The 12460-nt window shown below is 45.9% G+C and overlaps 1 protein-coding gene across 5 annotated transcripts in view; it reads left to right on the plus strand.

The window, feature by feature from the left end:
* The first annotated feature begins 2637 nt into the window (after positions 1 to 2637).
* Positions 2638 to 12460, plus strand: part of FUBP3 (far upstream element binding protein 3) — a 217507-nt gene continuing 207684 nt past the window's right edge. For 2 of the 5 annotated variants that reach the window (XM_069237059.1, XM_069237060.1), the window contains exon 1: positions 2819 to 3041. In XM_069237059.1, coding sequence (XP_069093160.1) covers positions 2961 to 3041 — 81 coding nt within the window. In that variant the 5' untranslated portion in view covers positions 2819 to 2960. Of the gene's footprint in view, positions 3042 to 12460 lie in introns of all 5 variants that reach the window. The other 3 variants (XM_069237058.1, XM_069237062.1, XM_069237061.1) reach the window with 3 other exon arrangements.

Raw genomic sequence — 12460 nt, forward strand, 5'->3', positions numbered from 1 at the left:
CAGATGCTGCTGAGTGTCCTGTGTTTATGGCTGTCTGCACAAGGGGAACTGTCAACTAGCACAGACCAGACGTGGGCTGGAGACAGGCTGTAAGGCACAGGTGACAGTAACTGCAGAGAAATGCCTACTTTCTAAAAGTGTTTCAAACAGACAAAGGAACCCAAGGATACCTAGGGACCAAAGGTGGTCATAAAGCTATAAGGAACAAAGGTCCCTAGGCGTACACATAACGGAGTAATGCCCTAAGTGCACAATAATAATGCACAGGGAAAATTCAAAACAATTGGTGATTTATATGTATGAAAAAGATAAAATCAGTTATTTTAGTGGTATGTACCCCTATGGGGCACCCCAAAGCAGGTATTACACAAACAAACAGGCAAAATAACAAGATCATTAAAAGAAAACACTACTGCACCCAATAGAACAATTTTAGAAATGCATGCGGGTCAGAGTGATTTGGACAATGACGTTTCGATCCCCAAAGCATTTGAGATCATCATCAAGACAATACAATTTTTGTCTGGCTACATAATTTATATACAATAAATCAAAGAATAAATGTTGCGACCTGCAAAATTAAGGGATGGAAAGAAGAGAGAGGAAGGAGCAGAAGAAGAAGAAATTAGTTCTGATTATGCATTTGAGGCTCTTAATCCAATGAACAACTGTGATTCACTTGTGATGAGGACGCACATATCCCTAAAAGGACTGATTTTAACTTTTTCATACAAATAAGTTACTGATTGTTTTGACTTTTCCCCGTGGATTATTAGCCAGGAAAGCGAAGTAGAGAGAGGATTGCAGCCACCTCGAAAAGCAGGCCACTGGAAATGGGTATTTCAGGAATTAAAATAAAGGAATTTAGGCAAGAAACGAGCAGAGTGCTAAGACCCTTGAGGACAGATATTACACATTTAATTAATGTACTATGGATACACAGTCAATAGGCATTAACGAAGAACAGACTCATTATGGCATTTGAGAGAAAGGTACTTAACTTTGGCTGCAGTAGCAAAAAATAGGAGTAATTTTATGTTGGTGTTAATCTAAGGGGTGGTGTACTCACTCAGATTGGTTGATGGGTTTATCAGTGGCAGCTGGAGACAATTTAAAGTAGTGTGGCAAACAAACTGGAACTGAGAGACAACAGCAATGCCTTTAGGCTTCATGCCAAAGCTCTCAATTGAAGTTCGGTATGAACAATGTTTATAACGAGCCATGACTGAGAGCTGTGGAGTTGAGGTTGAGGCTGAGGTTGCGGAAGTTTCTCATCAGTGAGTCAAACAGGTGTCGACCCAATCAAAATTAAACATATGCAATGAACAATGTTCAACTTTAAAATGTTAATGTAATTGATATTAGCGATTTAGTTACTATTTATATTCTTTAGATATGTAAAAAAAAAAAAAGTTATTACTTATCCACTGCCTGCACGTCCTCCAGTCCTGGTGTCCTAGAGCCAACTACCCTAACCAATCCAGACACTGCTCTCATGCTGTTAACCAGCTTGAGAGAAACACCAGGATTGGTTAGAGCGGGCTGGCTCAGTGCTCTTTTGGGCACAGGGTGCCTATACCTTCTCTCCACCCAGCTGTCTATGTCAGGTCGGGTTGGAGAAGTTTAAAGTGCGCAATATCAGGCTGGCCCTTGTAAGACAGCCGGCCAGTGACATGTACACTTTAAACTAATGTCATTCACCACTCCTCCCAGCTGTCAATCTGCAGCAATGGCCCCTCCCCAATGTCAGCTCAGGCAGGCAGAGGAAGAAATAACATTTTAATAAAGTAATTGTATTACCTATTTTTTTCACTTTTCCTGCATCTGCAATGGGGTGGGGTGACGTTCAATAACTCCAGCAGAAGTTGTTCGAAGCATGCATTTCAAAACACTGCTTGGATTTGAGGTGTGGTGGTATTGATTTGATTTCCAGTTTTATAAAGCGCTTGAATGCCCAAGGGCGTCTTGGCGCTGCTACTGCTCAGAGCGACGAGTTAAAGCGGAGACAGACATTACTGACCAAAAAGCCAGGTTTTCAGAAGCTTCCTAAGAGACAGTAAGTCTGAACAGCTCTTTAGACTCAGGGAGACAATTCTAAAGTTCAGCTGTCCTCAGAAGAAAGCTCCTACCACCCAAGACAGTGGCTTAGTCTTATATAAGAGTAAGTACTTAACTGAGGAGGAACTGTGTTCGAGATGGAGTATACCACACAAATCTATCATGGAAAAGCCTGAACCGATGTTATGTAGCGCCTTGAATGCAATACAAAGAGCCTTGAACTGTATCCTCTTGCCTCTGGCAGCCAGTGCAAGTTGATCAGGGCCTGAGACACGGGTTGATATTTAGGCATGCGTAACCAGAGCCCAGCTGCTGCATTCTGCGACATCTGGAGTCTATTGAGAAGTCTTTTTTGAATTGCAACAATTAGTGCATTACAATAATCCAATTTGGATAAGGCAAGGGGGGTAACCACAGTTTTTTTGAAACTCCAATGCAATAAAAGGGGTAAAATTTGTGGCATAGGCCACTCAACAAGTACAATGCATGAATCCCCCAAACTCAGAAGGATGCCCCCCCCCCCCCCCTCAATATGGAGCAGCAAGGTTGGCAGGCACAGCAGTGTGGCTCAGGATCTGCAGACTGCGCATGCGCCGCCCCTCGCGACGGCGGGCTCTCCTCGCGCCCCAGCATGGCAGTCCCAGTCTGTTCCCCCGCGGCGCGCGCCCGGCCTCCTGGCTGCAGCGCGCGACGTCATCACGCAGGCACCCCTACCCTGTACTTCCCATTGACCTTTACGTTTGCGGCGGCGTTGCTTCTATACCGGAAGTGGGAGCTCTAACTCTCGCGCGTGTCGTTTCCGTTTCCGGGTAGCGGGCCCCCCGAACGCTGCGAGAGGCCGGAGCGGAGCGGCGGCCAAGGCCCGAGGAGGCCTGTTGGGGGGGTCTGGGGGGGGCACCGCTATGGCTGACCTGGTGCAAAGCGCCAACTCCGGCGGGATGAAGTCTGACGGCTTCGCGGACGTGTTACAACGGGCCCGGCAGGTGAGGGAGCCGGGGGGAGGGCACGTGGGGGGCCGGTGCCTCTGGGCCTACCCTGGGGAGGGCGGGGGCAGCTCTCAGGGACAGCGGAACCGGCGCCCCCAAGCCCGCAGAGCGAGGCCATGTGATCCCGGGCCTCGAGGCTCGGGGCGGTCGTGGGAGGGGCCCTGGAGCTCGCAGTAAGTTTGAGGGTCGGCCACATGTGAGCCTGTGGGGGGCGCCACGCCTGCCCGAGGGGGGGTGGCGGCGCTGACCCCTCCCACGGTAAGTTTAGTAGCGACTGCCCCCTGTCCTGCAACTTTAGCCCCCGGGCTGCAAGTTTGAGAGTGGGACTCGTGTCACCTTCTGTGCAGCGTGCCCCTCCCCTCGCACGTTTCTGGTGGGGGCTCCTCCCAGTGTCACAGTGCACAGCCCTCCCAGTTCCATGCGTGATGTGCTGCTTCAGGCCTAGTCTTGGCTTATCTGGGACTTGCGGTCCTAGTTAGTCCATTATATAAACAGGACTACAAGTCCCAGATGTTCGAGGGGGGGGGGCTGGCCTAGAGCAGCACATCAGGCATGAACCTGTGAAACTTGGCAGACACGCGCTTAGGGGAATGCGTCTGCACCTGCTGAGGTCGGGGTAGCGCCCCTTCTGATTCAAGTTTTGGTGGCTACCCTGTACCCAGCAGTTGAGAAGGATTCCATTGCAGCAAGATGTGTTGCCTTTATAATTATGTTTATATAGCGCTTACTAACCCTGATGAGACGTTGAAGCGCTTTTCGGCGAGTAGCACATACTCCTGAACCCAAAAGGATTAGTGGAGAATTATTATAGGGAAATATAAGTATATTATTAGTATAGGGAGGTAGGAGATAATCTGAGTGGAGGACATGTGAGTCTGTTAGTTGAGTTGACTAGAATACTGGAGTAATAGAGTAGGGAAGGGTCTAGAAAGTGTTATTCGGGGGACCATAGTAGTAAGATGAGGTTTGGGATGAGTAAAGGGAGGGGTAGAGCAGGGGATAGTCTATAGAAAGAGATTAGGGGGCTCATAGTAGTAAAATTATGTTTGGAATGAGACAAAGGAGAGATAATTGAGGGAGAATTTAGCAGGGTTGTCCTACGTGGTGTTACTTGATCTAGTCAAAAACAGTTGTCATCTCTGTCTTGGATTGAGTAAGCTTTATTTCTCAGGGATGTGCCTGTAAACTTGAAGTCATTTATAACTATAATAATAATTGTTTAGAATTTGATTACATCATTTGGCTTGGTTTTGGGGGATTTACACAGCACACCCAATACATGGTTGTGACTATTACATCCAAGCCAGACTTGTGAGGATGTGGCCCTATGACAGTTGTTTTGGTACTAGGCAGATTCCTTTCTCTCTCTCCACTCTTTCTGTAAGTGGTTGTGTTTAATCAAATTCTATAGACCACTTTGGATGAGTGGGATGATTACTTTTCAACAATAATCACCTAGCTGCCAAGACCTGGAACTCCCTACCGCTCCACCTTCGTCAGTCCCAAGACCTCTTGACATTCAGGAAACGCCTCAGGACAAGGCTCAAGAAACGGGTGATTAGTGCGCTCTATAAATCCTTGATTGATTAGGTGGTTTTTTTTCTTTTTGGAGGAGATTTGGTCTCCTAGACAATCTAATGTTCTTTTGGGCATGCTGTGTGGTTTTATGTTCAGGTTTTGGTTGGCGCGCACAGTGGCAAGATACTGTGTTGTGAAGCTTCAGAAAGTATGTGAATGCCATGTGTTTCGTACTTGTGCGTCTGTCTGGTGAGGGGGATTTGGAGTACAGTCACAAAAGTTTGTCTATTTTTTTTTTTTATGGGGAGGACCTTTTCCTTAGCAGAGTCTGTATGCCCATGGAATTATTCTTGTTTTCATCCTTTTCCAAGAGTTAAGATGTAGTCTTGTTCCAGCCACATGGTTTGTATTTTTATGATCGTGGTAAGCTGTCTTAGAGATGCAATCTAGCCTTTTCGCTTCTGCTGAATCCCACCAGGAGCAGGGTACCCTAGGCCTAAGCGACATCTACAGTTTTTGAATTTCAAAACTACACATTAAATTACAGAACCGTATACATCAAAATAATAAACAAGAAATATGTAATGTTATCTACCAAAATCGAAACTTTAATATCAGTTTGGACCTTTTTAAAAATGCAGTTTTTTATTTTCAGAAAGGCGAAACCATATGCTAGACTCTAGCCCACCACTTTGTCTTTTATGCTTCTAACACATGCTCTTTTTGTTGACATATACCAGATCTTCAATTTAGGCCACCACTTACCTATTCTAGATTTTGTTTGTTGTACCAGTGCTGCTTTCGTGAATCAAGCAATGGATAACTTTTTAGCCTCCAATTTAAAAGTCCTTCACATTTAGAGTATTTTAAAATGATCAATGTTATATTTTTGCTTTTTTGTGTATATACTTTATTAATCTGATATCTACACCCGCCCCCTTTTTTTTCTCTCTCTTTGATCTGTGTTTGACAGATCTATATGCAACTTTCATGAAATTGTCACATTGGATTCACTTTTTTGGGGGGAATAAATAGTGTAGATCCGTCAAACAGCGCCAAAATTATTAGGAAACGAAAAATGCATTCCCTTTGGAAACTCTGACCCAGTTACAACTACACCATAGTCGGGGCCACTGGAATTATGCAGCAGGGGAGGGTCAAATTATGTAAATTATGTCGCAAAAAAGGCAAGTTATGCAGCACATTTTGTGATAATACTGCTTCATTATTTTGTCATTTTTAAGCTTGTTAACACGGTCTGGGCATTATTTGCAACTCATTAGTACTAGTTTAACACTCAATTTTAGCAATAAACTACAGAAGAGTGACCAGTCATTTCCAATGGGCCTTTCATTGTGTGGCAACAAGTGTTGCTTTGCTTTTACTAACTTTTGAACGGTTTGAGCTAGAAACAAGTTTTGTTTTTGTTGTTAAAATCTGCAGATTGTGTGGCAAGTGCAGCAAATCTACAATTATGCGAAAATCGCTGTGGCCTCACAATCACATTAATTCCTGTGGCCCTGACCATAGTGACTGACACTGTGGAGCACACATCACCGTTGTTAGCTGCTACTTTTGTGGTAATTAGCAGGTGTTGCTGAATTAGTGGCCAGTCTGGTAAGTTGACAGTTTAGGTAGCTGTACAAGAACAGTACGGACCTGTTTAGTCTGTCCATGTTACTGAAATGTTAGGCAGCTTTGTGTGTCTGGCGTAAGCTATGACTCTTTGTATGTAGAGTGTAGTCTGGATTATTCCACTCCTTGGAGTCTAAATGCACTCCGTTAGGTGGGTTACATGCCAGTATATAGCTTTAGGAAGCCCACATAGATCTTTTGACATTTCTGAATCTACAACCGTTGAGTTTCTAGCAAATGGGATGGTCACTACTAACTATTCATTCTTTCTTTTAGAGAAGATTCTACCTGGCCTCACACAATCTGTCAGCAGCTGTCTTGAAACTGTTTTTTTTTTTTTAAATTAACATGGTTTAGTTCTAGTTGATGGGGAGCCGTGGTTAAATATCTGTGGACAGCTAACAATGGAATTTGCTTCCACAGCCTGTCACAAACATCGCTCCCTTAATTTTTTTAATTTTTTTTACCTTCATTAACGTACATTTATGTTTTCGTTAATTACACTGTACCTTACTTCGAACAACAAAAGGTGTTGTGATTGATCACATTGTAATGCACGGTGGCAGGGAGTGTCCTTGTGCCATTATCTATTGGTGCATGCAGAGAAGATCGGTCTTCAGTTCTTGGTAAAAGGAGAAATATTTTATGGTCTATTGGAAAAGGAGCGTTCAGCACAGACCCAAGGGCTGCTGCTACTGAAATTAGGTGTTTGCAACTTGCCAAGCAGGACAGTGTAAAAAATCTGCAGGTTGAGTAACAAACTTATTTCCTCAGGAGACCTACTCTGTAGGAAGTTGGCTCTGTATGTACTATTTCAAAGTAAGAAATAGCATGCACAGAGTCCAAGGGTTCCCCATAGAGGTAAGATAGTGGCAAAAAGAGAATTCTAATGCTCTATTTTGTGGTAGTGTGGTCGAGCAGTAGGCTTATCAGAGGGTAGTTTTAAGCATTTGTTGTACACACACAGGCAATAAATGAGGAACACACACACACTCAGACAATTCCAGGCCAATAGGTTTTTATATTGAAAAATATATTTTCTTAGTTTATTTTAAGAACCACAGGTTCAAGATTTACAAACAATACTTAAAATGAAAGGTATTTCACTTAGGAACTTTAGGAACTTTGAATTAGCAAAATAGCATGTACAGTTTTCACACAAATGGCAATAAGCTATTTTAAAACTAGACACAGTGCAATTGTCAACAGTTCCTGGGGGAGATAAGTGTTTGTTAGTTTTGCAGGTAAGTAAACCACCTACAGGGTTCAAAGTTGGGTCCCAGGTACCCCACCGTTGGGGGTTCAGGGCAACTCCAAAGTTACCACACCAGCACCTCAGGGCCGGTCAGGTGCAGAGGTCAAAGTGGTGCCCAAAACACATAGTCTTCAATGGAGAAGGGGGTGCCCTGGTTCCAGTCTGCCAGCAGGTAAATACCCGCGTCTTTGGAGGGCAGACCAGGGGGGTTTTGTAGGGCACCGGGGGGGACACAAGTCGGCACAAAAAGTACACCCTCAGCGGCATGGGGCGGCTGGGTGCAGAGTGCCAACAGACGTCGGGTTTGCAATGTAGTTCAATGGGAGACCCAGGGGTCTCTTCAGCGATGCAGGCAAGGGGGGGGGGGGCCTCGGGGTAGCCACCACCTGGGCAAGGGAGAGGGCCACCTGGGGGTCGCTCCTTCACTGGAGGCCGGATCCTTCAGGTCCTGGGGACTGCGGGTGCAGTGTCCTTACCAGGCGTCTGCTTCTTAGAAGCAGGCAGTCGCGGTCAGGGGGAGCCTCTGGATTCCCTCTGCAGGCGTCGCTGTGGGGGCTCAGGGGGGTCAACTCTGGCTACTCACGGGCTCGCAGTTGCCGGGGAGTCCTCCCTGTAGTGTTGTTTCTCCACAAGTCGAGCCGGGGGCGTCGGGTGCAGAGTGCAAAGTCTCACGCTTCCAGCCGCTGTCCTCGGGAGTTCTTGGTCCTTTTAGATGCAGGGTAGTCCTCTGAGGCTTCAGAGGTCGCTGGACCCTGTGGAACGAGTCGCTGTTGCAGTTTTTCTTGAAGTGGGGAGACAGGCCGGTAGAGCTGGGGCCAAAGCAGTTGGTGTCTCCGTCTTCTCTGCAGGGCTTTCAGGTCAGCAGTCCTTCTTCGTCTTAGGTTGCAGGAATCTATCTTGCTAGGTTCTGGGAGCCCCTAAACACGCTATTTAGGGGTGTTTTAGGTCTGGCGGGTTAGTAGCCAATGGCTACTAGCCCTGAGGGTGGCTACACCTTCTTTGTGCCTCCTCCCTAAGGGGAGGGGGGCACATCCCTAATCCTATTGGGGGAATCCTCCATCTGCAAGATGGAGGATTTCTAAAAGTCAGTCACCTCCGCTCAGGACACCTTAGGTCCTGACTGGCCAGTGACTCCTCCTTGTTTTTCTCATTATCTCCTCCGGCCTTGCCGCCAAAAGTGGGGCTGTGGCCGGAGGGGGTGGGCAACTCCACTAGCTGGAGTGCCCTGTGGTGCTGTAACAAAGGGGGTGAGTCTTTGAGGCTCCGCCACCGCCAGGTGTTACAGTTCAGGGGGAGGTGAGAGGCACCTCCACCCAGTACAGGCTTTACTAGCCACAGTGTGACGAAGGCACTCTCCCCATGTGGCCAGCAACATGTCTGGTGTTTGGCAGGCTGCTAAAACTAGTCAGCCTACTCTGGTATTCGGTTAAGGTTTCAGGGGGCACCTCTAAGGTGCTCTCTGGGGTGTATGTTACAATAAAATGTACACTGGCATCAGTGTGCATTTATTGTGCTGAGAAGTTTGATACCAAACTTCCCAGTTTTCATGTAGCTATTATGGTGCTGTGGAGTTCGTGCATGAAAGACTCCCAGACCATGTACTCTTATGGCTACCCTGCACTTACAATGTCTAAGGTTTTGCTTAGACACTGTAGGGGCATAGTGCTCATGCACTTATGCCCTCACCTATGGTATAGTGCACCCTGCCTTAGGGCTGTAAGGTGTGCTAGAGGGGTGACTTATCTATACATGTAGGCAGTGTGAGGTTGGCATGGCTCCCTGAGGGGAGTGCCATGTCGACTTAGTCATTTTATCCCCACCAACACACACAAGCTGGCAAGCAGTGTCTGTGCTGAGTGAGGGGTCCCCAGGGTGGCATAAGATATGCTGCAGCCCTTAGAGACCTTCCCTGGCATCAGGGCCCTTGGTACCAGTTACAAGGGACTTACCTGGATGCCAGGATGTGCCAATTGTGGAAACAAAAGTACAGGTTAGGGAAAGAACACCAGTGCTGGGGCCTGGTTAGCAGGCCTCAGCACTCTTTCAACTCATAACTTGGCATCAGCAAAGGCAAAAAGTCAGAGGGTAACCATGCCAAGGAGGCATTTCCTTACAGCCTCCTTGAGAATGAGCAGACCTGCACACCACAAGGAGGGCGGTAAAGTTGATAATTTTATTCTTCCAGTGAATCCTGTTAAGTGCATAGAGATCTGATTCAGTTTTCGTAGTCCTAAGAAGGGCCGTTCTGTTACATTCCATACAACCTGACCCCTATGAAGGTGCTTTTTGTACCGACAAGTATTGCCATTGCATTTATCCAAACGTGAGAAGATAACCAATTTAGTAATCAGATGGCTGTTGCAGTGGAGACAAGGGGGGTTTTCCTCAGCTGTCAGGAAGCAAAAGCATGTTGACACAACTATGTTGATCTGAAATATAATGTAGGAGCACCAGCAGGGCTGTCATAGGTCTAGCAGCTCCCAGGATCTTTCTCATATGATCCCGAACCTGTAATCAGAAGGTTAGATTCCCACAGAATATGGACTGTATCGCCATCCAGCAAGCCACATCTCCAGCAGCGTGGGTCCACGGTAAGGTGAGCGTTGTGCATCCTTTCTGAGGACCAGTGTCAGCGGGGCAGGATCTTAAAAAGCTATACTTAAGGCATGCTTCCCATAGTCCTTTATTATATTCTGCCAAAAGATTATCCCAGTCATCATTCAAGTATTGTGTTTTAAGGTGAGTTTCCCACCAGGTACACAATGCTAGGGATAGAGAAGCACATGCCTATTAATTTGGCATATAATCCCGAGATACTCCCCTCCTAAATTTCTCCAGGTGTGGATATATTGAGTAATGGGCTTGCTAGGGAGGTCACTATGTGCGTTCCTCAGGACTTGATAAGGCATGGGACAATTTATTATTGGGAGGATGGAATTTCGAATTCCCCTCTCTGATGTGAGAATGATTTGATAAAAACCATTAGAGACAACATCCTCAATGTGGTAAATACCATGAGTAATCCAGATATTCCATTGCATCGCCTCACCTCCTGTTGTAATGGCTGCGTTGTCATAATGGGGCTTTAGTGTGAATATGACTCTAGGCTTTACTAGCCTATGAGCACGTTGCTAAACTTACTGAGAAGTGTGAATGATAGGGTAATTTAAAGAATGCGCTAAAGGTCTTGAGGTTTAATAGATAGCCAGACCTCTAGAAGATTATAAAATCTGACCTTCCATGAGGATGTGGTCCTAGAATTGGGCAACCAGTACACCGCATGAGACAGATGCTGCGCTACCCAATGACTCGAGTATAGATGATGTAAGACGCCACTCTGTTGCAGAGTATAATTTAGCTCCCTGTAATCTTGGTCTTTCTGAACCTCAAATGAATCAAAGGGATTAAGCGCTAGATGGTCTGTAGTCAGGAAACCGGTACAACTAGAGGTAACATTCCAAAGATGTAGTTACATTTTGGGAGGGCGTTCAATTTCATAACCTGGACTTTACCCCACAGGGTTGAACTCAAGGCCGACCACCTTTCAAAATTGTGGTCCATATTCCTCCATTGACTTGCACCATGTTCGCAAGACCTCGAGTGTAAAATATATATTTCAAAGGGCACTGAAGCCATGTAAATGGGAGATTCACAGTGAGGCCTTCATGGTGATGGGTGATAAAGGCAGAGCCTCACATTTCAACCAATTCATTTAGCAGCACATAAAGTATCCAAATGTGAAATCGAAGTTGCAGCCGAAACCGAATGGTTTGTCAGTGTCAAAAAAAAAAATGTCATCGCATAATAGAAGGACTTAACCTCACCAGCTAATGTGTAAATACCCTTAATATGTTGTTAGATCAAATTGCAATTGCTAGAGGCTCTACACCTAACAAGAATAACAAAGGGGTTAGAGGGCAGCCTGTCAAGCGCCTTGATGGATCTCAAAATACAGAGAGGAGAAACCTCCACAAGTGACTGATACATTGTTCAGGGTTCACAATACATACGCCTGGTTGAGGTAAGAAAGTCGTGACCTATTCCCACCTCTTCATGGTCCTAAAGAGGTAACCCCAACCGACACAATCCAAAGCCTTTTTGGCTTTCACGGAGAGAAGGGACCTTTCCTCCAACTCGTCCCTCACCTGCCAAATAACGTGAGAGTGATTCTTTGTCAGCAGTCAGATAAAGATCATGAATTGAATCGTGAAGCTGGAAAACGTGCTTAGGCAGATCTCTGGCTGAGCAGTGTTTTAGGGTGCAGGAGTCTGGGTGGGATTCATTGATGAGATGTTCCCTGATGCTGGAGATAAAACATTTTGTCACTGTCCGCATACCTGAGGAGCTAGCTTTAATTTCAATGGTGGCACACCATGATTGCCAGAGATAGTTGTTGAGCTATTAGTCCTCCTATGTTTCAACAAATATACCCTACTCCCCCTTCCCTCCACCCCCCAACCTTCATTTTGTCGCCCATACAATGAGACGTTCTGGTTTTACTTGGTTAGCTGTCCATTGTTTATTGTACCTACCGTGCCCCTTTTTTGTTTGCCTTGATAGATTTCCATGCCTTTGCCGTGGTGACGCTGATATACCTGCAGTTTAATAACTGCAGTGACTTTTATAGACCTCTGCAAAAGACTGAGATTGGGAGCGTTCCGATAGGGCAACATACTCCAGCAAGACTGGAGTCACAGAACTTCCCTGCAGTTTTCCTTTTTACTGTATCATGCCTTTCATACAGACCACAAGGAGGCCCTTAAGGTCTCTGTATATGGTCTCTGTGCAAGTGTTATCATAAGACTTCTACTTTTGTAGAAACCGCCCCGTTGAGAAGACCTCACCATGGCTCTCCCTGTAATAATGGGGTAGTACTAGGTGTGTGTGTCCAAGCTTGGTAGATTTGCTCGGCAAAACAGTTTTTAACACATTCATAATGCGGTCTTCCGACGTTTTTAAAGCACAGCTTGAGAATATCGCCCATTCACAACCAATACTCCATAGGAAA

The sequence above is a fragment of the Pleurodeles waltl genome, chromosome 6 (genome assembly GCF_031143425.1).
Source record: "Pleurodeles waltl isolate 20211129_DDA chromosome 6, aPleWal1.hap1.20221129, whole genome shotgun sequence".
Classification (NCBI taxonomy): domain Eukaryota; kingdom Metazoa; phylum Chordata; class Amphibia; order Caudata; family Salamandridae; genus Pleurodeles; species Pleurodeles waltl.